At 39.5% G+C, this 27,897-nt stretch overlaps 2 protein-coding genes across 4 annotated transcripts; both read right to left on the reverse strand.

Annotated features, from left to right (window-relative positions):
- Nucleotides 1-990: 990 nt before the first annotated feature.
- Nucleotides 991-15,879, reverse strand: slc7a3a (solute carrier family 7 member 3a). The gene is made up of 12 exons (XM_074671516.1): nt 15,756-15,879; nt 7,402-8,036; nt 7,156-7,317; nt 6,570-6,753; nt 6,357-6,472; nt 5,618-5,840; nt 5,399-5,538; nt 4,924-5,026; nt 4,204-4,421; nt 3,947-4,113; nt 3,679-3,787; nt 991-3,583 (listed from the first exon to the last, which is right to left on the reverse strand). The coding sequence occupies exons 2-12, from the start codon at nt 7,766-7,768 to the stop codon at nt 3,432-3,434; spliced, it is 1,941 nt and encodes a 646-aa protein (XP_074527617.1). The 5' UTR covers nt 7,769-8,036; nt 15,756-15,879; the 3' UTR covers nt 991-3,431.
- Nucleotides 15,880-21,319: 5,440 nt separating this feature from the next.
- Nucleotides 21,320-27,796, reverse strand: snx12 (sorting nexin 12). 3 transcript variants are annotated; one of them, XM_074671517.1, is made up of 5 exons: nt 27,405-27,796; nt 25,483-25,578; nt 25,074-25,198; nt 24,294-24,384; nt 21,320-22,192 (listed from the first exon to the last, which is right to left on the reverse strand). In XM_074671517.1, the coding sequence occupies exons 1-5, from the start codon at nt 27,567-27,569 to the stop codon at nt 22,136-22,138; spliced, it is 534 nt and encodes a 177-aa protein (XP_074527618.1). In that variant the 5' UTR covers nt 27,570-27,796; the 3' UTR covers nt 21,320-22,135. The 3 variants fall into 3 exon arrangements, with proteins under 3 accessions (XP_074527618.1, XP_074527620.1, XP_074527619.1); XM_074671519.1 differs by lacking the exon at nt 21,320-22,192 and adding an exon at nt 23,787-23,803; XM_074671518.1 differs by lacking the exon at nt 21,320-22,192 and having other exon boundaries at nt 24,157-24,384; nt 27,405-27,795.
- Between the last annotated feature and the right edge of the window lie 101 nt (nt 27,797-27,897).

Raw genomic sequence — 27,897 nt, forward strand, 5'->3', positions numbered from 1 at the left:
CTGGAAGATATGAGAGTAGGAACAGCCGGAGTTTCATAGCTGACTTTTAATCAATTCACGCTGAAGGATATTGTCTGACTTTATTTGAGGGTTTAACCTCTGAGAACAGTTTTAATGTCTGCTCCTGACAGATGGAATTATTTGGAGCAGAGGTGAACTTAACATTGTTTGCTTTTGACAAACACGTTAAAATGTTTGAGTCTGAGAAAGGCTTAAAGTCAGAGTTATCAGGCAAATGAGAAAAGCTGTATTCTGTTCTTACGTGCTGAAATGAGTTAAAGGGAAATTAGAGACACAAGCACGTGAGGAATGAACTCTGTTTCATTTGGCTCAGTATGTGTGTTGCAGAGCATGTTGAGGAAGTTATCATGTTTTAAGTCACGGCTATGAGAACTGGCGGTGATAAATCTGATTAATCAGCCAGTTTAATTAATTAGCTTTCAGCTGGTGTCAGCTGTGGTCTGATGACTGTCTTCTTTTTACTTCCATATACTGGTTTGATTACCAGAACTTGTGCACAAGCAAGAACAAACCAAAAGCACACTGTATAGTGAAGTTTTGTCTGATGGTATTGGTGGTGTGTGGTGCTGTCTGGTGATAAAATATTTTAAAAATCAACGACATTTTTGCTGATGCACTGGCCACACTGCACTGTAGAGCTATTCACAGGAATAATTTTGTGGTGTAGACCTTTACTGTTCTGCATGAATTTCAGTTTCTTCAATATTATATTCAATATTATCAATATTAAAATAAAGTCTCAGGAAGCCAAGATAATTTCTGCATTTATGAATGTAAGATCTGAATCGTAGTTCCCGTAGTTGCTTCAGGATTTATGTCAAAAGTCAGAGTAAATACAGGAGCCTGCAGGTAAAGTCATCCTGTAAATGAGTTTACATTGTTAAGAGAAAACCAGTAAAAGCTTCCCACAGGCAGCTCATGACGAACAACAAACAGAGAAAACGGGCCATCAGTCTGTCTTAAGCATGGATCATTTTATTAAAAAAACACAGAAAATACAGCTCATTTATACATGACGGCAATATGTACAGTATATAAAACTGAAAGACAAAAATAGATCTGTGCTGTTAAACACAGTGTGAAGAAGGGGATGATGATATTGATTAAAGAAAGGCACGAGGGCTGAGTTTGAAGAGAGCTAAGTGATATAAGCCGCAACCGCATTCAGTAACCTTTATACGATGAACTCTTCTTCTCTGGGCCCTTTACTGAGCAGAGAAAGGCTTGAGTCCCAGATTACTTTTCAAGAGCAGCTCGTGAAGTTCTCGATGATACAGCTAACCTCTTCAGACCCGGGGCCTCTCTCAGGCAGAGGGATGTTTCTTCAGGCATCAGTGCACTGACTCACATCAGTCTACTGTCACTGTGCCCTCACTTTGCCACAAATGCCTCAGGAGATATCTTAACTTCTGGCTTGTCTTATATTTTTGTAAAGCAGGTTAGATGTTTAGGGCCATCTTTGACGCATTTGCAGAAGTGCTTTAGTATTGCATCCTCCAGGACCGTTACATCCGCACAAAGAGACTTCAAACTATGACAAAGTTTGGAGTTTAGCAGCATCAAGTGTTGAATGAAATGCTTTAGAGTATGATTTACAAAATCTCCTCTTACCAAATTATACTTTAAGTCATTTTATAGAAAGTTCATGTGTATATTTTACAGTTTTAAACAAGTACTGTACACTCTACAGTAAAGCACTTCACTAGGACAATAAAAATATGAATAAGTTATGTTGACTTCAGAGGATTGGAATAAAACTTTTTTTGTTTAAATTACAGAATTAGAGACCAACTTTCAGTGGTCGTTTCTTTGTGAGTTTCCAAAAACACGTTCATTTGGTCAAAAAGGGATCATGAAATATCACATCTCAACATATTGTTGATGAAAGACTTTTGAGACAAAACACAAATACAAAAGAAAAACAAAGAGCATGAAAAGATCAGCACACTAAAAACTGTACATGTAACGATTAAAGTACATCTAAAAGCATGTTAGTTGATTGAAATAGATATGAAAGGCAAATGTAAGAAAGAGAGCTATCCCAAATGAACTTATAAACATTTAAATATTAACAATTCTAGCAGACAATGCAGAAAATATAGTACAAATAGAATAACAAGTAATAGGACCTCAACAGACAAAGCTGCCAAGAACATAATTTCATCTCAAACTAAAAGAAAAACTTTAAAAACATTTCTTTAGAGATTTTTTCACAAGGAAACAAAAAGAATTAAAAAAGTAAGATTTAGTGACTATTAAAAACCGACCCCCTGTTCCCAGACACCACAGTGGATTTAATAGGAGGAGGAAAAATGTCAGCTCAGATTCATTAACCTGTCAGAGGATAACAAGCACCTTTATCACACACCTAACAATCTCCTCAGATCTGCAAACTGCTCAGGATACAGAGCATGACAAGTACGAGTACTCCACTAGTTTTCAATAGTGTTGAAAAAGAAACCATATCTAATTAAATAACATGTATTCAGATGTGCTTTGTGATATGATGCAGTAAACATCAGAAAGCACAAGACATCATACGACTGTTTTTTGCAGTTTTTTCTTTTCTTAACCTTGGTTTGTAAACTTCAAGGCTCTTTCTGTGTCGTAAAGTGGAACCAAAGGCTTTAAAAAGCCAATACTTAACCTTTAGTAACACATCAGTGAGAATAAACATCTGTTCTCTGGGAGCAGGGGGCACAAAGGTCATAGTGTGTTTAAAGCATATACTGAAGAGGACATCATCATCATCATCATGTTCTTCTTTACCTCTCTGATGCCGCCAATAGCACAGCATCAGTGCTACCCTGTTTACACACAAACGTCAACTAAGAAAACTAACAATCTAGACGTGTTGACCCAGCTGAAAGCTACCCATGTTTGTAATAAAGTTTGAGGTCTAGCTCAGTGTTCCGTTCATCTTCACCGTAGTAAACTCACTGGTTCAAGACAGCATGTTTAGGGACATTAAACATTGTAGTTCTTTTTTTTTTTTTACCTCTTAGTGCTTTTTTAGCATCAGCCCACAAATAACTAAGAGGAAACAAAACAACAACAATAAAAAATGTAACAATCTTCCTGTTAACGGCTTCAGATATGTCAAGGTCATCATGAAGAGAACACAAGTACTCTTTAAATTAGGTCCACTTGATGTGGTCATAGGCAGATCTCCAGGGGGCTAAGGCTTGGGACAGACAGACAGACATACAGATTGAAACAGACACAGACCTCAAAGTGGATCACAGTGTCCAGTCGTCAAGTTAATCAGCCTCAGATTCAGAGGTAAGATGTGTGTGACTCTTTCTTGCCTCTTCTTCTTCTAAAACCAACAGCCGTGTTTCAGGGCTGCCTACACCACACTGCAAGTGTAGAGAGCTCTGCAACGCTACCTGAGTCCAAAAGAGTCAGTATCAAGGACTGCCTGCCTCCACGTCACTGTCGCCGGGAGCGCCTGTGTATATCGGGCTTTTGGTCTGCAGCGCAGGCTCGTATTTGCGAGGGGACGACCGGTTGGTGGCTTCGCTGCTGTTCCTAATACCATAGAAGAAGTAGATGGCAAAACCTGGACGGGAGAGAAAACAGAAAGTCAGCAAACAATCTGAGTGACAGGGACAAAATCAAACAAGTGATGACGTTAAGCTGTACACAGTCACATACCGATCACCATCCAGACGGTGAAGCGGCACCATGTTCCCAGATCCAGCTGCATCATGAGGTAGATGTTGACGAAAACACTGAACAACGGCAACCAGGGGAGCAGAGGGACCTTGAGAGGACAGAGGGAGAGACGATATGTATTTAAAATGATCATAATCAGGGAAGAACGTCTGCCAAAACAAATCGGAGCCTCTCGGCTGCAAGACAGAGACAAAACACAGAGAAGACTTTTCAGTCTCTCCAGTGCTTTGTTGTGAGGGATCTTTACCTTGAAGGTGAGGGCTTCTTTGCTCTCAGGTTGCCTCCAGATGATAATGACGCAGACGGCACAGAGCAGAGTCAGAATGACACAAGGAACCAGAACGCCAGGCTGCGCGGCCATCAGCTCTGGGAGACAGTTGGCCAGTATAACGCACAGCAGAGTGATAAGAATTGCTACAAGAGAAGACAAGAAAGAAGGAGAGTTACTGTATTTGTTCTTGTACTGGAAAACTGTCATGAGAAATGTTAGAACAATCTTCTTACAGATAATAGCAGTGGTGGCGTAGACGATGGTCCCAGAAGTCTGTGTTGGGTTCTTTCCACTCGGGGAGAAAAGCAGCTTGACCGTGAAAGTTTCTTTGAGCGGCGTGTCGTCATACTCGTCCCCGCTGTCGCCTCCGTTTACTGGAACTTTCTCTCCTTCTACCAGCTCCACCAGTTTTTCAGTCTGGCTGGATGAATTCAGGGTGCCGGGCTGGTACCTGTAGAAAGAGGTGGTGCAGATTGAGTAAAAAACAACAAAGAGAGAGAAAACATTTCTGATTCCAAAAGCTACACTTCAGTGTTTACCAATAATGGTTCCTTAGATACTAACGGGATAATAAAAGCGTACACATATTACTGTTCTGAACTTATGACCCTGTTTGAAAGTGATGTGATCGCTCTAATTACTGTAATGCCTGGCCCTGTAACAGCCCTCTACCTAAAAAGGCAAGCTGAGCTAATATTAGCAACAGCTCCAGTTGCAGCCCCACAAATTGTCCAATGTCCATCACAGAACTGGACAGCTTTTTTTTTTTAAAGCTTTATTGTTTCACTCATTTTCTAGCTTTAACCTGCATGATTTTCCTCACCAGCACAGACCTGATCATAGTTTATCTAACACCAAACTCAGCTGACATGGGCACAGCCTCTGTTTTAAGAACTTAACATGTACTTTTGTAGACTTTGGGATTTTGTTAGTAGTAAATAAAAGGCGCAAACCTGAGGATAAGGACACAGATGGCCACTAAAGAGTACGCCAACAAAGTTCCAATAGACATGAGGTCAACCAGAGCTGCCAGGTCGAACAGGAAGGCCATCAGAGCTGGAAAAGAGACAGTTTGGTAAGAACATTTACACTGAAACATCTGAGAGTCAGAAAGAGGAACAGCAAGCCTCCCTCAGCTTTTTGCAGAGTTCCTTTAGTTTTAAGTGTTATTGATCCTTAACCCAGCAGCGGGTCAGGACAGACTGAGCAATAGAGCTGAGGCAGGAGACAGAGCTGGGACCCTGAGACGATGATAGACAGACTTGACAGCATGAGATAGACACAGCAAAAACAGACAACTGTCTGCCTGGAGCGACGAACAAACATGACAAGGAAGATACACAGATAAAGATAAACACATTCACAAACAAGAAAAGAAGAAGAAAAAACAAAAGTTGTAAAGAAGGCAAACAAAGACGCGGAGGTTACCTGCAACAATGCCAGAAGCAATGGTAGCCAGGAGAGGAGTCTTTGTGCGTGCGTTGATCTTGGAGAGGACACGAAACAGCAGCCCGTCCTCAGCCATGGCGTAGATCACACGGGGCATGGGGAACATGGAGCCGAGGAGACTGAAATAAAAACAGCGTTAAGTTTCCTATAAATGATTTAAAAAGCTTTTCCGCTGAGGAGATCTAGATCTGCCTTTACCTGGTGGACAGAGCGCAGAGAGAGCCCGCAGCCACGATGTATCGAGCCGGAGCCCAGCCCACATACGTGAAGGCCTCAGGTAGAGGGCTCTGGGTGTTCAGCTGGTAGTATGGCATCATCAGGGTCAAAGCGGCTGACACGCCAAAGTAGGCGAAGAAGCAAATGAGCAGGGAGGCCACAATGCCGATGGGTATGGAGCGCATGGGGTTCTTTGCTTCTTCACCTGAGGACAACAGAGAAAATAAACAAAGAGGTTAGCTAACGAGGAGTGGGAAGACACAGAAAAGAGGAGTCCTCTGCTGAGAGTCTTTACACTAAATATTACATAACGCTGCTCAAAATTCAGGTGAAAGGTAGTGAAACAGCTCAGCGGAAGTCATCTGTATGAATCTTTTGTTTTAAGAAATAGTGATCGGCAAAGGTTTTTATTTTATGATAAAGCTCCACATGCACTGTTCTCTATCTGCCAATTAAAAAAAATCGGACTTTGAGACTTTGTGATTGGTCTTTTTTACGGGTAAGTCCAAACATTTCCAGCTTCATAAACTTTATATAACCATACTTGGATCTAGATGTAGACTTTGATGTACTATCAACATGTGCATATATCAACATGCAGAAGCAGAGTCAACAGGTTTGGAGTCTACGAACCGTTCTCAGTGAGTAAAACAAGAAACCTTTTAACTATAAATCCAGGGGATATTCATGTTCTGACCCAAGTTTCTGTAAAACCTCTTACTTGTTGTGGCGATGCAATCAAAGCCGACAAAGGCGTAGAAGCAGGTAGCAGCACCAGACAAGACCCCACTGAGGCCAAATGGAGCAAAGCCACCTTCACCAAAATCATTCTTCACACTGTTTAAAAGATGAAAAAAAAGACATAAATCAATTATCAAAACGTGATGAGCAAATAAATGTACATTTCTTCCAGAGACGGCCGTCAAACACTGACTTGTAAGGCCTGCTTCCGTTGGTCTCGTTTATGTAGCTGCTGTAGTCCGCCTCCGTCAGGTTCCAGTTATGTGTGTTGCCTTTAACAAAGCCTGAGATGATGACGAAGCCCAGAACCACCAGATTGATGCCTGTAAAGATCTTGTTCACTAGAGCTGACTCGCTGACGCCGAAGGCCAGAAGTCCTGAGGGCGCAGAGCACAGAGAGAGAAAGATGAGAGGGATGCGACGGGGCGAATTCATCCTTCAACACTGATAACAACAACAACGTGTCCTGCTATGTGGGCGAGATTTCGTTTCTTCCAACACGCCATCAGTGTGCTACACCAATCATCCATTTCTGTTTCTGACACTACTGCTGGCATGACACTCGAGCTGCAGTGTTAGTGTGACAACTGTTCATGCTGTTAGGCTGTTTTGTTACATGCGACTTGGATGTCAATCATTTAAGGGATGGAAATAAGACGGCATCACTCCAGGCCGTTTCAATGGGCTTTATTCATCAACACATTAAGCTACAACAGTGCTCTACAGAGAAGATCATGACTCAGATTTCACTGAAAATGATTAAAAACAAAATAACTCACCAGTGAGCAGCAAGATGAGGATGAGGGCGAACAAGTCAGGATACTCTGCCAGCACATTTCCTGGCACCTTCATCGCCATGATTGATTTAAAGAAGCCTGAGATCTTTTGCTCGACCAGGTTATCGAAGGTTGAGCTCCAGGCCCTAGCCACACTAGCCGTTCCTGAAAGATACGACAGAAACTTGGTGAACTTTTGGTCTAAATGTTGTAAGTTAGTGAAAAGTGTACAAAGCTTCCTAAGCTTACCAATCACATAAGAGAGGATGAGATTCCACCCTGTGATGAAGGCCCAGATTTCTCCCACCGTCACATAGCTGTACAGATACGCTGAACCTGTTTTGGGGACACGGGCGCCAAACTCAGCGTAGCACAGGCCAGCCAACATGGAGGACAGAGCAGCGATGAGGAAGCAGAGGACAATAGCAGGTCCTGCTTTCTCTCGGGCGACTTCACCAGCGAGGACGTAGACACCGGCGCCCAACGTGGAGCCCACCCCCAAGGCAATGAGGTCCAGCGTGGACAAGCATCGGGCAAACTGGGATTCTTCTCCAGAGTCGATCAATGCCCGGCGACGCAGCAGGGATTTGCCAAAGTTGGACAGCTTGCTGGCCATCTTCACTGTGACTGTGACTGTGTGTGGGTGCTGAACCAGGCTGTGTGTTTTAAATCCTTCTAGTGTGGGGTGTGTGTGATTGACAGAGCCTAAACACAACACGTGTGTCAGCGCTGAGTAGAGTACTATCAGCCAAAGAGGGAGGTGAACTTGTTTGTTATAGGTCTCTCAGTGTAGGTGTGTTGACTTATGCAACAGTCACTCGAGCTCCAGAGAACAGGAAGTAGCTGGTCTGTGGTAATGGTAATTTGCAGCAACAGATTAGGACCTAAGAAAAAAAACACAAGAAGAAAATAAGAGCTCATAACAGGGAACTATTCAGTAAGTGCCAAAGCTTACAACTCACACACACACATCCTGCTGCACACACACACAAAGCTGTGTTTGGTTCTGTGCAGCAGGATTAAAGCATCCAACTTTTTTCTAATTGGAATTTTTTTCCCTGAAAGGTGTTTTAAACCGCACTGAAACAACAGGCACAGACCTGCTCTCACTATGCGAACCAACCAAACATTACGGCACAGGTTAACAGGTTTGTTTGTATGAACTGATATCACATACGGCGTGTCAACAGGGCTTGGGTGCATTTCAAGTGAACAAAGCAGAAAGAAGATATTCAGCTGGTTGGGTTTGAAGAAAAAAAAAGGTGCAGTTACACAACTTCCAAGAATTGACACCTGCACCTTTTTCTCTCGAAGTATCTCACAATGGGAGTGGGGCTTCAATAGATCTCAAGAAGTCAAAAAAGAAAACAGTGCAAGGCTTACATTTAATTTTACCTTTACAAATAAACTTGGCATGGTGCACACCTTTATGAAAACATTAAGACACCCAGCCTGAGTCCTGAGCTCTCCCTCGCTGTGAGGAAGGCCACTCTGCTACTTGTGTTGTGTTTTCACAGCAGATAGAGGTCGACAGGGAGAAGCCTGGGAACGCCAGAGGCTGTCGGGGAACGATACGATGCAATTCTACAAGCTAATATCAACAAGGCAGACGAGGACGGCGTGAACCAGCAGCGCGATAAGATGAAACAGCTGCACTGGGAGAAGAGTGATGTGTCGATAAAATAAATAACTTTTAGCCGAAATAAAAAATGTAAGATAAGATTGAACATCTGCATGCAGAAATACACCAATATGTTAATTTTGTTAATATGTTTGTAAAAACTAAGAAACCAAGTGTGTTATCTGTTACAGAATGCAGTTACTGTAGATTGGTTATTGTCCCAAATTAACAACAAAGCAAACACAAACTGGACATCAGCAATACTTTTTTCCAGGAAGAATGACGTCATCAGACTCGGGATCAGAGTGATAATAATCATTACACTTGTTTAAATACACACACACACACACACACTCTGACCTGACAGCAGTTCACAACAGGCCAAGGACACCGAGCAAAGCACACTAAATGTTTTCTGTTTGACTTTGGTGGCACTGGATGAATCTGCACACACAGACACACTTTGACGCAATCCTCGATGGACTGTGACATTGGAAAGAACAGGTGTGACGATGTGTGTGTGTGTGTCAGACATACACACCCTGTGAAACAATGTAGGCACCTAAAACCTGGGGCAAGTCAAGTGACACACTGCATTTTTTTTCTTGACCGCAAAATAGTCAAAAATTTCTCAAAGAGCCATTTGAGAGTTTGTCATTCTGGTTTTAAGAAAAAAAAAACTCTAAATGAAGTTACGTAAAATGTTTAAACACCAAAGCTGCGGGCTAAAGAGGGAGAAATCCTGATGCCAAAACAGGTTAGGTCAGTGTTTACTCCACCTTCATAAACTAAACAAAGAATGTACTCTGCTATGTAGCTCCAGCTGCCAAAAGACTTGTTCAGATCACTGCATATGAAACTATAGTAACGTTTTGATAAGCATCAATCAGGAATAAATTGCTGAATCTAAAAGAAAGCTGGGATCAGGACTTTGTGCTTCTCTCTGATTAACTTTATACACTCATAAAAGTCACTAAGTAACACTTCCTTCATCAGCAGCAAGTCCAGCACTGAGACTTCACACACCAAGAGTGTGTGTGAGTGAGTGTGACCTTCAACTGGTATTTTAGCAGTTTTTATTGTTGCATTAAAAATCTTAAGTTTGATTTCTTTCTGGAACAGAAGATGATTTGTCTTGTATTTTGGTGGATGGATACAAGTACTGTTTGAGTTTAAATGTGTAACAACATAATTTGAAAGTCCTTGAGCTCATCTTAGCTCTGTTGAAACTCTTGGTTGAGTCAGATAATAAACGTATTGTCACATGCAAGTCCAGGCAGAGCCATGCTTTCGCAGCAGGAGAGAAGCACACCTTATCTGTGAATACTACAACCACTTTACGATGTTTAGTGTTATTATTATCTTTTCTCTTATCGTTTGATCCTTTTATTATTCCCGTTTCTTGCATCAGCCGCAACTTTTGCCTTTTTGGTTTATGAAACATCCAGGAATCACAATCAAATATCCCTACCCAGCTTAAATTGATGATTTTAAATTACTCCCGTGTCAAAAATGAACAGATAAATTGGCATTTTTAAAGATTTTTTTAAAGATTTGGAGAAATCCAGCGTCAAAGGCAGAATCTCAAAGTCCATGGTCATTAAAGCCAGTGACACCTGATCCCTGTCAGTGACTGCTGAGAAGGCAGACGAATGTTTCAGGCAGCAAAGAGAAGAGGTGAAACACTAACCCTGCAATACAAACCAGGCCGTCTGTTAGAAACGGTGCAAGTGTGGTCGCCTACCTGACCAGAAAACCAGGTAGAAATTACATTTTTACACTTCGAAGAAAAGCCAAATGAATTTTTTTTTCTCTTTTTTTTTTGTGACGCTTGTGTGTCCTCTTTTAATTAGGGGTCTATTTTACAGTGTATTTTTATCATGTGATGGTTACATTGATAATAAATGATCATGCTCAGTTCCATTTCTGCTTCAGCATTTTCATGAAAATCAGGAAACATTCAACTCTGCCATTCATTGTTTTGCTTTTATTGTAGGGCTGCAGCTATCAAATATTTTAATATTCGAGTATTCTACTTAAAATCCCATCGATTAATCGAGTAATCTGATAAAATACATTTTTGTTTAGTTAAAGAGCAGTTATTTTTCAAATTAAAATTTTTCTCTTAAAGAAATAGAATTTTCTGATACAGCAGGTCAATAAGAGCACTTGCTTTGGTGGCTCCAAAATCTGTAAACACACTTTGACATGGCACCCGTTTTGTAGAATGACCCATTAGTCTCCAAACTCCAGAAAATAAGCTAGATTTGTTGCTAGTTGCTATTTTGTATAAAAGGTAGCTTGAGGGGTCTGAAAACTCTCTTAATATGGCCTCAGCTCTATTTGAATTACCACTCTTTGATCTTTTTTAAAATTAAACGATTCCTCGAGGCGGAGAAAATTACTCGAATAATTTTTGTAATAGAGTACCTCGAATCATTCGAGGAATCGTTTCAGCTCTATTTTATTGTGTTTTAAATTCTTTAAGTCTCAATATTTAAGATCCTCTACTTTATTTTCCTAAGAGGTCACACCATATCGAGTCCTTGGGTACTTTTAGGTGTTTTATTCAAAAAAGGAGATATAAGTGTTGAGAAATGTAAGACAGAAAATGAATTTGGCAGGTAAAGCTGTGTGGCATTGGCAGAGAAGATTTGGCTAATTTATCTTTCTAATGAATGTGGCACCATTCTAAAGAGAAATAACAGACTTCTAATGGTATAAAATTGATTGGTAAGAAGCGTTGCTACAATGAGGAAACAATCTAACCCAGCCTGCCTTACTTTTGCGCAACGTCTAGAAAAACTATCGCTGCCCCGTCAAGAGGTTCCTGAGTTCATTTTATGTAAAGTTTCAGGTCACAGAGAATGAAAAGGAAGGAGATTAAAAAAAAACGTCTTTCCGCTGTAGATTATGTTATAGTCTAATTTTGGCCTCTTCTTCTGCACAGCACACAGGATATAAACTTCCACAATGTTTCAGTACAATGAAACCATCTATTAATATCATTAAAACAACATAACCCACTTTTGAAAGCACATCAAAAGAGAGTATCCTGTTCGTACAGTCAAGTGATGGGAGAAAAAAAGCCAAACATGGTCAAACAATGAAATAAAAACAAAAAGAGCACCCAATAATAAACACCCAGTCCTCTGAAGACTGATGGGAAACGGGTACACGATGATATGCTCCCACTCCCCGCTTGGTGTGACATTCCAGTGGCGTTTTCCATTTGCACACCAGGAACTGAGATCTGAGGGTGTCGATGTTGTGAGAATAAACAGTTCTTACTAAACCCCTGTGCCCGGCTGCTTGTGATATCCCGAAGGGAACGCCCAACGCCGTTCACATACCTGCACTAGGCAGGACAAAAGGGCTAAACTGAAACTGTGTAAACTACAGACGCTGTGAAGCACCCTCGACCTGGAAAACAGGAATTTCTATAAATGCAAAAAAGTATTAATATAGCGGGAAGTTTGACTGACTTTCCTTCAAAAACAGAACTTCCTCGTGTCTGCAGACCAGGTTTCAACACCTTTCATACTGTAAATGTAACATATCCAGACTTGCTTTCTGAATGACCTCACTCAGCACTGGCCTCATTTAAGCTTTTCAAGACCCTTTTTACCCTACTCCATGCCTCTGTCTCCTCAGCTTGTTGCTAATCTTTTCCTTGTGCTTTTCACGAGGGTGCCCATTTGCGTAAGTGGGGCAGACTTATGCCAGGTTTGCACGGAGGTGTGGCTCACAAATGTGCTGTCTGTGGTCTACACTGTGTACCACATGAGTAATACTGGTGTGCTACCTGATGCCATTTTCTTTCAACAGTATGAGATCACATGGCTCTTACAGTGAAGCAGTTAAAATGTTGTTTTTTTTTCTCTTTCTTCAACAAAAGAGCCAAAGCTGCCTCCTTTTTTTTTTTTTACTTTTTACACAAAGACTACAGTAAATCGTAACAGGTGAACATTGCTCTAGACATGGCAGGTTCCAGGGATAATAGTTCTGTTAGCAACTTGACTAAGCATTACAGCGACTGGTGCCACAGACTCTAAGAGGATTATTGGTTGAAGTAACAAACCTGCTAACCTTGTTATGGTCTTTTTTTACTAGCACTCGGTCCAGACATGTAAACAACGTACGGCTTTGTTTCGACTCGTTGTTACGGTTACACTACTGGACCAGTGTTAATACTAATGATTTATTGTGGTGGCATTATTAAATGTTGTCTTAAAAGACTACTTCTTGGAAAAAACAAAAGCAAACATCCATGTTGTTGGTAATACTCCAGACGAGACATGATTGTCTATCCAAGGAAATCTAAGGTTTAAATTTTGAATAACTCTTGACGTGAATCTGAAAGGTGCACGTTACCTGAAGTTAATATTGATCTGTAAAGTTTAAGTGTAATTATACAATTGTGTAAATCTTTCTAAAATCTTTTTTGTCTTTGTGATGAGAGAAAAACCTGCGTCAAAAAAATATCCACTACTGTAAATTTAACAAAAGCAACAGAAAGATATCACAGACCACATTTATGGGGACGACAGCTGAACAAAGGGAACAACTTGTCCAGCACTCTGCAGAGCTAAATATCCATTGAGAGGAGTAAATGTGACCTTGCATAACCCAGCGAGGGTACGCCATATCATGGCCGACTGCTCAGAGTCACTGAAGCATTCTTCAGCCTCCGCACACAATGGTTTTCAGGTGTTTGAAGTTACAAACGGAATATACGTTTGCTCATATAAGGCCAGGAATAAACATTTGGACAAAAAGGCGAGCTGCAGTGCTATATAAAGCCTGTGTGTTTTTCTTTCTGTGGGTGTAAACTTGTGTGAGCGTACATGTGGACCGACTGACCACTGAGACTGAACCTAACAACCCTTAAGTCACCTGGCTGAAAACCAGCTCTGCTGCCAAAAAACTTCTCTCCCTGTGAAATGGAATGTGACAAACTAACAATCTGTTCACTTTCCCAGGACTAACACCGACCCACGTTAACATGCACAGAAGTATAAGATCCATTTATCAAAGGGGCCGATAAGCTGTCAGCTGGACATCCCCACATGCCAAGATATGACTACAAATATCCAGCACAGGTCAGAGAAGTTCAGGACACAGGCAGAAAAAGGCTGACAGACTTTTTTTTCCACTCTGTGTTTCCTTTTTAATATTTAATTAAGTGTGGGCCAATTACAAACCAGGCATTTGCTGGTCTCTAAAAAGATACCACAAATATATTTTAAGTAAAAACAGAAAGGTATTTCACCAAATCTGCCATTTAGTCAAGTCAAACTGCAGATTTCATATTGGATAGTGCCAAAATGTGGCCGGACACAGAACCCCCCTAGATGTGGACTGGTTACAGTAAGTAATGTGGTGCACACCCTTCCTGTTGAGACACTCGCTCCATTCACAATCAGCTTTAGGCACTTCTTTGGAAACCGCTCTTTTGGCACAACTCACCAAAAGTCATCGGGGATCCAAAGGGACAGTTTAATGCAGGTGGATATTAAAATCACCAACTCTCCTATAATAAAAGTGAATCAGTATCCTTTATTCCCTTTAACGTTAAATATGTCAATGAAATTTCACTGTGTTTCTGAATGTGTAAACATACAAAATCCATAAGAAATACTGAGTTGTTGAAACTAGTTGACTTAACAGTTCTGGCTGGAATTATAAATTTACAGATACAGCAGTAAATCCCTGAAGGATGGGTTTGTTTTTACTGTCAGTAGTTGGAATGACTGGATTAGAAGATAAATATAGTTCAGTGTAAGGTAAAGTGGAGCTTTCTACTGCACTCTACTCTCCATGAAACACCTGACCACAACACGGCAGGTTGAAGTGACAGCACACATCCCGTTCCTCTCCCCTTGTTTTCATCACTTCAGTGTACCTATCATATTAAAGTGATTTTCGTGCACAGTGGCTTTAAATCGGCTGATGCAACACAGCATGGCAACACCCTGTACGCAGACGGCATGCTTGAGAACATTACCCGGAAGGATGACACATTTTTATGGCATTCACGGTCCAGACTAGGATCCGTATTCGAAGCTGCTGTAAAAGGTAAATCAACGGACATTTATAAATAGCATGACTTACAGTAGGGCCGACCAAACTAGGCGCTGTTCGGCTGCCCATCAGCCAGATAGCCCATCTGTCAGGGACGGAAACACCAGCTAGCTACGTGGCTTTGGTCGGCTCTCGTCTGCTGCCAATGTTGCATTCACAAAACACGGAGCATTAAAATTACCAAGTGTGCACAGAAACTCTGAGATATTGCACTTTGCACGTTTTGATGGGCCACCAATTATACTAACGCCACAATGTGTCAGTATAACACGCAATCTCTTCTCACATTTAATATTTTGCATGAGAGAGCATGGTTGAGGAAAATTCGGGGGTCTTTGAAAGCAGCATTACGGTTATCCCCACGCCTTGCTTGTTGTAGCACGCTCTACTACTAGCGAAGTGTGCTAGCCGGCTCGAACCAAAACAATGAATGAACACACCGATATACCTTATAATACCGTTGACTGTAAACCTGTCAGAAACCTTAATTTCCGTTTTAACATTTCGCCTTACTAATTCAACCTTGTCTACCTTATTTTTGGGGTTTCTCGTCCCATTAACTAACGTAGTCACATCAGCTGAGTCCCCGCTTGAATGAGAAATTCAGTCGACTATTACAAACCGCCAGCTTTAGCGACTTAACGTCGACACTTAAATCATGTTCAATTAGAAATTATTATTTTTACTTAAACATAAAATCAAGTTGAGGAGCGTTGTGTCCTTTTCAAACAGAAGTGCGCCAATACAACTGATAACACACGAGGAAGGATTGCATCAGTTTTCTAACCAGGTAAGTACAGGGAACCGTCGGCAGAAATGCCGTTTCAACACGACTCACTCAACAAGTAAGTAAACAAAATTATTGTTTTATATCGGAAATTAAAATGAAGGGTAGTACCTCTTGTATTTTTGAACTGTTGGTGGTCAAAGCCAGATCGCAGAGGGATGAGTAGAGATGCTGTTGCCGTGGTTCCTGATGAAATGTCCCGCTCGACAGAGAGTGCGTGCGTTTTTCATCAGCTGCGAAGGGCGGAGTGTATGACGCAAGACGGAAACTCCCCCCGGTGCCTCTCTCCTCTCGTCAATGGAAATGGCCAAAGTAACGCTTTTTTCTGTGAAGGTGACTGTTTTTAGAGAAAGTAAGTTTCAACAATAACATCAGCATTTTTAAGAAAACGAAGGAGACGACAAAACAAGTATAAACAGTACGCGCGTGAACAGCCTTAAATGGACACCGAGCATCACCTTCTGACAGCTGCTTTACCAAAGATCCACTGCTGCTTTGTCTGAAATATGAAAAGAAAGGGAGGGAAAACCCAAAGCACCTCATGTATGTGCATTTGTCCGTAACAAGCTGCTGGTTTTGAGGGTCATCTGTGTCGTTAAACAACACTTTTAAACATTTTACTTTCGTTGCAATCACTGAATGTTGTTTCATCACCCCAAATCCTATCCAATATCTGGCCGGTGACATCATATATTTGAGTAGAGGGGCATCAAAATGAAACTAACACACCCTGATGCAACTTACATTATCTATGGCATAGACATAGAATACTCATAATGAATAACAAATATGAGTTCAAACCAAGTCATTTTTTACGATTTTATATATTCACCATATACTGACTATACTATACACAAGGATTTATTTTGTAAAGGCTTTTCTGCAGCATTACCTGTCAAGAGCTCATAGGTTTTATAAATGTATCTGCTGAACAGCAAAAATATAACTGTAGTAGGTATCCAGAAATAATTCTCACCAATGTTTCAAATTATTAAAGTGATTTCATATACTGGAGAAAAACATTTCACTTCACATTCATGATGAGCTGATTAAAAATTTAAAAACCAGAACCAAATCCAGCTTCAATAACATTGCATGAGTATTAATAGTATTTAACAGTCACATGAGCCATTGTTTTTTTTTCACTGGTTATTCTACTTGAGCATGGGATGAATACTTAAACACATGCTTTACATATAATTTCTAATGCATGACTTTAACATATAACAGTATTAACAGTATAATATTGCTATCATATTTCAGTGTTTATTGAAGTATAGACATAAATACTTCTTTGAGCATTGCAAATAAACAAGTGCTTTCATCTAGCGTCAATGAGACACTGTTTTTTTTTTTTTTTAAATAAAGTTATAAAAGCCTGATGCTTGATGTTACTGTTTTTGGTATAAAGCACAACTAATGCTGTCTTTTTTTAAAAGGTCACATGATTAGTTTCAGAGACTTTTAACCAAAAAATGGGAATTTAACAGTTTAGAAAGAAACTAAAGTGGTATAAACATAGAAAAAACTACGAGGTCTAAAAAAACACCAGAGGAAACATCCTCCTGCAAGATTTTCAGTCAACTATCACAAAGGTTTAAAAAAAAAATCACAGTCCTTTCTCCAAAATATACAAGTGTTGAGCCTTATTTATGGAGCTTGTAGAAGTGTGATAAATTAGCAAGCTTATTCAACAATTTTCAACCTTCTTTTTTTTCTCAGTTGGAGTGTCTTCAGGCCCACCTGACTCAGTTGCTCAGTTACAGGACACCTGTATTAACTAAACTTTCAGCAACAACACACTACTACACCTTGTGGACAACCTTCAAGATGGATGTTATTAGTAATAGAATTTGGTGCATGAACAGAAATTAACCAGAGTAATTGATTAAGGTAAGTCATCTCTTTCTTTCTCATGGTAACAATGTGAAAGGATGGTGGGACAACTGCAAAGTTGTCTGTAAAAATCTTTCAATAAATAAAAGCTTGAATAACAAGAACAAAAAGATAAATTAAAGATACACAAACTGTCAGGATGAGAATCATGGCATGAGATCGTCACGGCTTTTGACCAAATTAAACTAAGAGAAATGTGGTTTTGCTCAACATCCTTGTGCCAAGAAAAGGATGCAGACTGGGTGTGTCGTTACATCTTAGTTTTCTCAGAAAGGCACAGTTTTCCATTGATGCAATGTTCAGAGAAAAAGGCAAGCACTTTTGACAGTCATCAAAATGAATGGAAAAGTGTTGCAAGGTGATTAAAATGGAAATTAAAAGTAGAAGTGGAAGATTTCAACCTTAAAAAAAATAACATTTACGAAAACTGCCATCTCATCTCCTCATTAATTCAGTTTTTGGAAGAATGTCTTCCGAGAAAAGGTAAAAACGTTGCTGAAACCCTGTTTTATTGGGATAACACTTTCAAGAGCTTTCTAGAAATACACGTTCAGTCAGACACAGATTCTTCACACTGGAGACACACGGATAATAATGAAAAAGGACATAAAGATACAAACTACAATTTAAGATATTTTTTTAATGCTTTATTTTGCAGAACAAATTAATGTTCACAAATTACAAGAAATAAACAGAAAGAAAGACAAAAAGCTGTTTTGGGGGAACTTTAGGTTTTGTAGTTTGTTTGTATTTCATATGTGTAGTTTGTCAAAGCATACTTTCGGTTTTATGCGCTGACAGGTTTTTGACTGAAAACTGATGGACAGTACCTTTTTTCAGAACCAGATCATTGATTTTGTGTTGATTTTTTTCTTCTGTGGAAGCTAAGGTGTATTTTTGTTGCATTTTTCCCTGTAACCATAACTAGATAAAAAAGATTGATTTACAAGTTGCAGTTTCTCCCTCGCTTTCCCTCTCTGATAGCAGCCACTCGTCTCACCTTTTGTCCTTGCCCAGTGAAACTGCTTTGGGTTGCTCTTTTAATTTACTTCCACTTTATCAAGCTAACCCAACTGGGTGTCTCTGCAAACACAACAAGCGTCATGGCTACTCACTGGGCTCCAGCGTTAGCACTGCTAACAAAACACTTCCTAATCTCTACCTTGGCCTCGCCTCCCCGTCCTGTCTGCCCACTTTCATTAGCCGGGACAAGGCCAGCACATCAAAGCTCACTGGTTTTGTAGGTCACAGTCCTTCGTGCTGAAGAAGGTCAGGGTCAGTGAGTATCCCAGAGTTCCTGTGCACCTTTCATCGCTCTCATTCATTCTTTTCTGTCTTTGAGTATATGACAGCATTTTTCCTCTTTTGCCATGTAAGCACATACTTTATGTTTCAACACCCTGAAAATATCTCCTCTGGATCTTTGATCTGGATCTGGACTGCACATATTGTGACAACCCAGTGTTTTGGGGATCTATAAATACACTGGTCTTTGTACATTTTCTTCTTAAAGTGGACCCTGTGAAGTGCAGCGCAGCAGGTGAAGTGCAGCACTAATAACCCACCATTTACAGTTCCTCTAAGAAAAAAAAACCCCACAGAGGCTCTTACTGTGTCCAATTAAAGTTGGGTCTACTGTGGATCACTTGCAGGTCAAAGTCTGCATCACAAGATCACTATTCTGGGACGACTGTAATCCACCTGTGGCCAGAATTCCTCAGTTAATCCCTGTATTTCCTGAAGGCCGACTACAACAGGGTAAAGATTACAGGACTGTAAGATACACGCTAAAGAAACAAACAAACCCATTGTGCCCAACTTGTACTTGTTGTGATGCTAACTTTGTTGCACATAAACAGTTGTATTTTTAACACCAACAATGTGATGAGGGTTAACTGTTGAACTTGGGCTAAGTGTTTGCTAAACCTTATTTACTCATTAATTTTGTTTATAAACAGTGAGATTATCAATGTGTTTCCATTAGTCAAAACGAAAAGTGAATATGGTTCTTAATTGCTGCTGGTAATAAATGTTATAAGTGATGCAACATGATTAAAAGTAGAAGTGGAAGATTTCAAAATCCAAATAGTTTCATGTTTACGAAAAATGACATCCTGTCCCGTTAACAATTCACATTTAGGAAGAATGTCTTCCGAGAAAAGGGCAAGAACACTGCTCACGTCCTGTTTTATTTTGGTAACATGCACTTTTTAAAGCTGATCATTCACAATGAAACTGCACAGATTAAAATGAAACGTGACATTTAATGTGATTAACCATTTAAACTGACGTGTTTCTCTGTTTATCATCAGTGAGAAGGTCACTGGTATTTCCATCTGTGAAAACTTATATCCGAACAGACTAATAGCTGCTTTTAATGGCAGTGTAATGTGATTCCTGTGGTAAAATTCCTGAGCTAAAATGTTTCAGATTTTCAGAGGTGAGTATTTTGTGGTGTCATATTATTGAGTTGAGAATATCTGGGCCCTACAGCCTTGAATCCAAAAACGTTTGGATGCTAAATTAAACATTTGATGGTGTGGATATCATCAACACCTTGTGTTTAGACAACATATTAAATGCCATACATACTTTTATTTTGATTCTTTAAGGTTATACACTTTGAATTGGATGCATTTTGATACATTTTAAATAAGCTGGTGCATGTTTATTTTGTTCCGTCTTCTTCTTTTTGGCAGAATGCTGTAAATGTTTGGGAATAGATAAGAACAGTTTTGAAAGCAAATTGTTTGTCTCATTCTTGCTTGTACAGGGTTTCAGTTGGTCAATGGTTCAAGGTTTCCATTTTCACACCTTTGATTTTGTGGTACCCAAGTGCTCTTAACAAGTGACATGTCAGGACTGTACGCCTGGGGTTGTAACGTAACAGCTGTTGTGGATGCAGTAACAAACTGTGTTCTCACAAATGATAGTTTTGGAAAATTATTATTATTGTTAAATTAATTTTAACCCAGAGTCATGTCTATTTCTAATGCTTCCTATCTTTACCTGAGAAACTCCAGGACCCCCTCCTTACATCCAGCCATGTTGCCAACCAGTTGCAATCAATTTAATTAGTTGGGAGATGTCCCACCTGGTACATTATGCTGCTTTTTCAAAGTTTATTGCCCCGTTACATCTTTGAAACAAGTGCTGGCATTAAAATGTATTTATTTTATGAAAAGGTTAAAAATATCCAATTTTGGCGTTTCATTTTTTAAGCTCTTTTGAACTGACCATATAATTTTTAAGCTATCAAAATATGTTCCTCATCAAAATTTAAACACCACCACAACATTTATGGAATTTGGGTTGCAAATACTGACGCACTGGACTAATAAATGAATAATTTTAGTTGGAAAAATGTTTAACTTTTGGCATGGTAAGGTTTTACAGAAGGGATGCTGTAGTTTTTTCTCATTCAAGGAAAAGGATAGAGAAACATTGATTCAGGGAGCTGACAACATTAAACAGCTTCGAATTTAATTATCATTTCATTAAAAATGAATTCAAATATGCGGTGATGCATGATTTCTAGGTGAAAAAGAAGAAAAAAAAAAAAGGAAAGAAAGATCTCCCTAAAATTGTGACTTTCCAACCCTTTCTAGTGCTATTTCCATTTCATTGTTAAATTAGGTCATCCACCAAGCTGCTGTTCATTCATCCAGCTAAAATGACTCTGTCCCTGCTAACTGCTGCTCTGTGTGGCAGAGCATTCAAAAAAATAAATCGTAAACTCCAGGATTTTTAATCTCATTTCCCCTCTGAAAACTGAAAAATGAGACATGGACATGAGACAGCAGGCAGCAGGAAATTTAATTGACAGAATTAACAAGGAAGTTCCTCGTCATCCATAATGGAACTGCGATGATAACATGTATTAATACATCACAAAAATAATGATGGAAAGAATTAAAACAGTTGAAAATAAGCGCAGAATAAGCCTCATTTCAGATCAATAAACCAGATGCTGATTACGCCTTTAAACAATGAAATATTGTTCATATAATGAACCTCTTGTCACAGTGCTTAGATATGGTTATTTACCTAACTTAACATTCCCAACAGCTGATTTAACAACACACAGCCAAGGTGTATGCATGAAGATGGAACTAAGACAGCACAGTGAAAACAGTTAAGAGCATTTCCAGGACATAAAACTTGGGGGGAAAATATACTGAGTGGAATGAAACATGTCACTGTCTGTCCTATGGTGCTACATGTTGCTCAACTTTGGGAGGTTCTCATCAAAATCCCATCTCTGCTAGCAGAAAAAAACCCAAACAAAACAAAAACAAATAATGATCAAAGCAGGAATTTACCCTCATTTTAAAGGTGGTCAAATCAATTTAAAAGACATCCAAAAAATTACAATCAGAGTAAAAAAAATATCTAGCTATGACAAAAGTATATACTGAACATGTTTTCTTTTTACTGATGATTGAATCAAACAATAAACATACATTTTGTGGAATGACTGAATAAAGACACAACATCACACAATTCATGGACTTGATGTACAAGTTTTGTCCCCGGAGCAATATTTGTGTTACACTGTTGGTACTTATCATAGTTCGGGCATTTCCACTGGCTTTTTAATGACGTGACGTAGAAAGTAAAGTACATGGGGCAGGTGCAGCGGTCTGTATTGTCTTTGCAATAAGAAAGAGAAAGAGAGACAGTAAACATGAGGAATAATATACACATAGTAAACATTTCAGTGGTAGTGCTCTGTGTGTCTTTGAACAAATCCTACTGACTTGATGTAATGGCATAATGTAAGATCATTCACAGAAACAGTATTATGAGCTCATACTGAACAACAGCCCCAGTTTTCTTCTGTTTTAAAGGGCTACACTTAAAGAAGAAATAAAGTACACAAATCTAAAAACTTTTTGTGTGTACAGGACTTATAATGTGTTAGTGTCTGGCATGTTTAGTAGAACAGGTTTGGCTTCAGCTTTTTAATCTACCTACAGTCACAAAGAGCAGAAGGGCACTCTGTAGTCTCTAAAATGTTTCAATGGAAACAAGGCAGACAGGCTGGCTGCACTGACTTTTGCTCAACTTTTACTCATCAATTCCTGGTAAAAGTTGGGACATGATGACACTTCATTTATGTAGGTGTCAGTTTCATTTTTAGCATAGCAAAGTCAGGAGTTAGGGTGCAGATAAAGTTCAGTCTCCAGTTCAGTCTGCGACTTATATTCAATCAAACGGGCAGTGGGGTAGCTTGTGGGGGCCCCAATATGAACTAAACATGGTGCCTTTCACAGGACTGCATGCAGATTAATGACATAATGATGAAGCTGAACATTTGCTGAGCTGAGAGAAAACTGCAACCGAAGTTCACCGATAAGCTTCATGCAAGATATGGCAAGACTTGTTCATTTCTACTCTTGTGGGACTAGTGAGCTGTACGTTGAAGCCCATATCTTGTCAATAATGACACTAAGCTATTGAAATTCAACAGCTCTAGTTCATTAGACATCAAATGTGTCTATTGAACTGCATTGTTGGGAGACACAGATACAAGGTGGAACTGGAACAGGACTTAACATAAAATGTAGGACCAGACAACATTTACTAGGTGGTAATATTCACAGCTAAATTAAGTGGATTAGAGGTCAGATTCAAGAGACTGAACAAATGATGGTAGCTGGAGGTACTTGACACAAGTTGACACACATATATTGCAAAGAAAGCGTGCAAAGTTTGCCATGCAGCCAATGATTAGTGCAGTTGACAGTGATAACATAACAGAATTAGTTCTGATAGAAATGCTCTAGTCATTGGTGATGTACAATAGTTCACAAAACTGAAAAACCCACTACAGGAGGTTTGTGTTTTTACTGGCTACATGTGGGTGGACTGAGAAACTTCTGCAAACCATTCACTGAGAAACAGCTTATGAGAAACAGCAATTAAAATTTTAAACTTCAAATGAGATTTCATTTTTTCTTGAAGGGCAGAATTGGTTTGCAGAATTTTCCTTACTTTGCAACACACCATCAGCACACATACATTTTTTTTCTTATTTACAGGTTGTTAAATGTGACAACCAGATGCTATGTGTGACACATTTACAAGTTATAGTCCCACATTGGGTTCCTATTTGGATAATATTTATTCCACATATGCACTGTTTTGCTTTTATCTGTGAACTATGGCCTTTAGTCTTACAGCGCTCATGCAACCTTCTTTAACTTCTAAAAAGCTCTAAGAGTCAGGAGAATAATAAAGCAAACTTACTTCATTCATACCTAAAATGAACAAAAGACAAAGAGAACAAAACAGGATCAGAAATGTCATGTAGTCTGTATGCATCCCTGTGGTAAACATTACTGTCAACACTCATATTTAGATATTATTCTACTTTATATACATTATAAGACAAACATGATATACTCTATAACACTCATCAGGCAAAGACTGAATTTATCATACATTTTTCTGTTACTGAGATGAAAATCTACTCCATACAATAACAGCAACTAAAGGTTGCTTTCCTTATTGTTAAGTTACAGGAGAGAGACATCATCGTCATGTCCAAATGTAATGTAGAAAAACACACTGTAACCCTAAGATAAAAAATAATATGATTCAACAGTGGTCTACACAGAGTGAGAGGAAGAGAGTGTCAGGCAGATAAAGGAGAGGGGTAAAGAGGAGAGGAAGATACAGGAGGGAAGAGAGCACAATCTACACCCCAGACTTTAACTCCCTCCTCCCTGAGTAACCCTAGTGTCGTACTTTTCCAGGAATGTAGTTACGGTCAATGCTTTCCTCTTGCAGGAACATGTGAAGACAGCGCTCGTTCTGGGCCAATGGGTGACCAGCAATTCTACAGGAACATGGATACAAGGACAAAAGAGAAGACAAGCCTTGTATGAATGATTCATTAAAGCTCAGGCATACATTGAATTACAGAGTATTAGCAGTATTCTCTAAACAAAAGTCTAATTTTCACACAGGTAGAGTCTTCGGGAAACTAACTCATCGTGTGGCAGGGAAGCGGTATAATAACTGCAGCAGAATCCCTGGGCAACACTGTGCTCTAAGAATGCCATGAAAGGTTGAGAAAGGAAGACCCGTGTGGATCTAGCGGCGGTTACTTGTGAGAGTGAAATAAAATATTAAGCAGATTGTTTTCTCATTAGTGTGTAACAGCCATGTCTGGCAGAGGGAGTATTTTTGGTCCTATGGGCCCACCATACTGCGGATTCACAGACACTAAAATCCCAAATTAACACATTTATTTAGAATCTACCTTTAGCTGCAGATGTATGAACTAGTGCAGCGTTAACAAGAAAACTTTTAAAATAAGTAAGCTGACCGACAAGTATGCATAGCACTGAGTTGAAATATTGATTATTAACACAAATTTGTAAAAATGACTTTCTGAAATTGCTAATCTTACAACCACAGGTGACAAATTCTACCTTTTTTTTAGTTATTGAGACCAAAACTGTGTAATTTACACCTAAAAACACGAAATGAGGATTTCTAAATAGAGTTTTAAACCCAACTGACCTGTTGATGAACTGCTCCAGGCCCATTCGTCGCTCCTCAATGAAACCCTCCTCAAAAAGGCCCTCATCTCCACGGAAGGGCAATTGTCTTTTCAGGGCTTTGCCCGGTAGAGATGGTACTACAATCTGAGTGACATAATAGGACACATTTTATAAGATGAATCGTCTACAATTTTCGTACTGAAAGTAGAAAATTTCAATCAATCACATATACAAATTTTAGCTGCAGACAGGTAATGCTCCTTTTTTTACAGTTTCGTACAGTTTATAAGATTACAATCCAACTGTTGTGCTTTCCGAATCACATCAAAATCAAAATAGTGACCTAGAGTAAATAAGTACAATCCAACTGTTTATTTTGCTGGATAATTAATTCAGTGATTTTTTTTAATGATGTGCACTCAACTTACCTTACTGTCTCTTTCCAGCTCATTCTTTAGCCACTCAAAGTCACTGTATCTTCTTCTCACACATGAATCCTTCAGTTTAAAAATGGGAAGGTTTGTCTGCATAGACAGCAAGAATCAAGAACAAATAAAAAGAAAATAGTCATTGATTTATTATGTATTCAATAATAAATCATAATAAAGTTGCTGCAAGAAGTTGACAAGTCATGTTGGAGGAATGTCCACTTTGTGACTGAGGAGAGAAGAGCATCACAGACAATAAAATAAAAGTACAATAAAAGTAAACTACCCTTGACACCACATTTATTGTTGAATCCCATACTTAAACCTACTAAGTAATGCCCCACTATCAGTCAAAACTCAAAAGGTATTCAGTATACAGAGATGTAATGAAGGATGAGTCATCTTAACAAAAAAGCTGAAAATTCACATCAGTTTCAAAAACATTGAAGATTATTTCCTCATCACCAATGGATAAAATTGTATAACCTGAGTTATATTTAACCAGGAAACCTCTAGTCAGTTGAAAGTTGAGGCGATTGCCCTGTGAATCAATTTAGTGTTTTAAACAATTTCTTAAATCTTTTTGGAATAGAAAAAAAAAAGATTTTAAGATTGCTGGAGAGATCTGTGGGCAGGTCACCCAAACAGAACTGAGAAATTATTGATTTAAGTATTCTTGCCTGTTAGAGATGTATGGGTGATCCTTTTGCATGACATGCTCATGACTCACTACTGTAGACTGACGTAAACAATGAACGGAATGTAATGCAACCAAGCTTACAACAGAAGCCAACTTCTATAAACTTAACCAACTTGGTTTGCATATTGTGTTTATAAACAACGAAACTTTATATTCAAATTGACAATATTGTTTCTTAGTTTATTCCATCTCTAACGCAAGAACATTTCACACAGGGGGTTACAGCTGTGCATTAGTCTTTGAAGGTTGTTTTGTGGAAAAATACAGCTCACTGGTATAAACAGTAAATATTATTGCAGATTTACTCTCCTTGGAGACGGCAGCAAACACAAAAAGTGAAGGATCGAAGTGAAAACATGCTTTGTAAGTGAAGTTGCACTTACGCAATTCCACGGTTAGCCCAGGCTTCCTGAAAATATTTAGCAGTGTCAGTGATTTATAGTTTTTCGCCTTAACTGCTTTAACCGTCGACCTCACAACATGGTAAATTAAACCTATCTCTGTTAAACGCCCCTTTTTCATATTCAAAACGCCATGATGAAGATGTGACTTGCACAGAGGTAGAAAAATCCTATTTAGTCACAAATAACCACCGACATTGCTAGCACTGACATCAACGGCTAGGTGCAAGTTAACGTTTTCTCAATTAAGGTGTCCACTCAAGTTGACGTCTTTCTTATTTTAGTTGACTTTATTGTCAGGGGAAGTCGGTGTTGTATACCTAGGTAGGCAGATTGTTTTTAGTTTCCAATAAAAAGTCTATGATTTCTTTATAGGGAAAGTCCGAGCTGTTAGCTTCTGGTGCCTAGGACTCTCGTTCCTAACCGTTGTAATGTTTATTTCTGTTACAATGGATTACACGCTAATTGACCAACTTGCATAACTGTTGCCCAACTGAAACATGAACTAGTCATAAAATCTAAGCTTGCGGTGCTCAATGAACATTACAAAACTTCAAACATACACGCAAAATGTGTTCAGACAAAACTACAAACCAGGCCACTAAAATGCCTCGGTCCTTGATTTTTAGCGTAGCGCCTTCTCTAGCTTCTCTAGGCCCCTTACGTCTACGTCACTGCCCCGTCTCTGTGTTGACTTCTGCACCGGAGCATCACATGCTAACAGCTAGCTCCAACACAGCGATGTGGTATTAACCTGCTAGTCCAGCGAGTCATCGCCAACGCTTCAACAATGTGTTTTGGCATGCCATTCAAACACATACCCGCATACGAACTTCGTAAGTTGTGTAACGGTGTCGTCCAACTCCAACGATTTGTGGATCATAGACATCTATTTCCAGAAAATTGCTTGGGGGGCCGTAAGCATCGTTCAGGTCCTGGGGCTTGGCATTCAACCGGCGAGTGTCTGCCACCGTAGGCTCTGACATTTTGTCGGGTTTTGTTTTTGACGACCAACGGCGAATTAGCGTAAAACCAGCTAAATGCTCAGTTTAGTCTTATATCTCATCTGAAGACATCAATTGATTGCGATAGTTGATCGGTTGTGCTAGGGAAGTAGCTGACTTGTATCTCTCTCCTCTTGCGGGGGCCAGCCGCCCTGCGCCCTACCCTTCTTGAATCTGGAAAATGCGTTGACTCAGTTCCGTGCTGTTCGGGACACTCCGCACTCCCTCTAGCGGACAATAAGGTAACTAGACTGGAAACGTTGAACTTGGTCGCCCTTATATTAGTTGTTGAAAGTGAAAAATGATTAAA

This window comes from Halichoeres trimaculatus, unplaced genomic scaffold (assembly GCF_033239565.1).
Source record: "Halichoeres trimaculatus isolate MK-OKI-2021-1 unplaced genomic scaffold, fHalTri1.1 fHalTri1_scaffold_6, whole genome shotgun sequence".
Lineage (NCBI taxonomy): Eukaryota > Metazoa > Chordata > Actinopteri > Labriformes > Labridae > Halichoeres > Halichoeres trimaculatus.

Bases quoted from the DNA above. Each gene is read 5' to 3' on its own strand.
- snx12 (XM_074671517.1), bottom strand. From the start codon at position 27,569: ATGTCAGAGCCTACGGTGGCAGACACTCGCCGGTTGAATGCCAAGCCC. The intron at 25,579-27,404 runs GTATGTGTTTGA...CTGTCTATGCAG, and splicing joins CTTACGAAGTTCGTATGCGG to ACAAACCTTCCCATTTTTAA. The intron at 25,199-25,482 runs GTAAGTTGAGTG...TATGTCACTCAG, and splicing joins AGCTGGAAAGAGACAGTAAG to ATTGTAGTACCATCTCTACC.
- slc7a3a (XM_074671516.1), bottom strand. From the start codon at position 7,768: ATGGCCAGCAAGCTGTCCAACTTTGGCAAATCCCTGCTGCGTCGCCGG. The intron at 7,318-7,401 runs GTAAGCTTAGGA...CGTATCTTTCAG, and splicing joins CATCCTCTCTTATGTGATTG to GAACGGCTAGTGTGGCTAGG. The intron at 6,473-6,569 runs GTCAGTGTTTGA...TCTTTTAAACAG, and splicing joins AACGGAAGCAGGCCTTACAA to TGTGAAGAATGATTTTGGTG.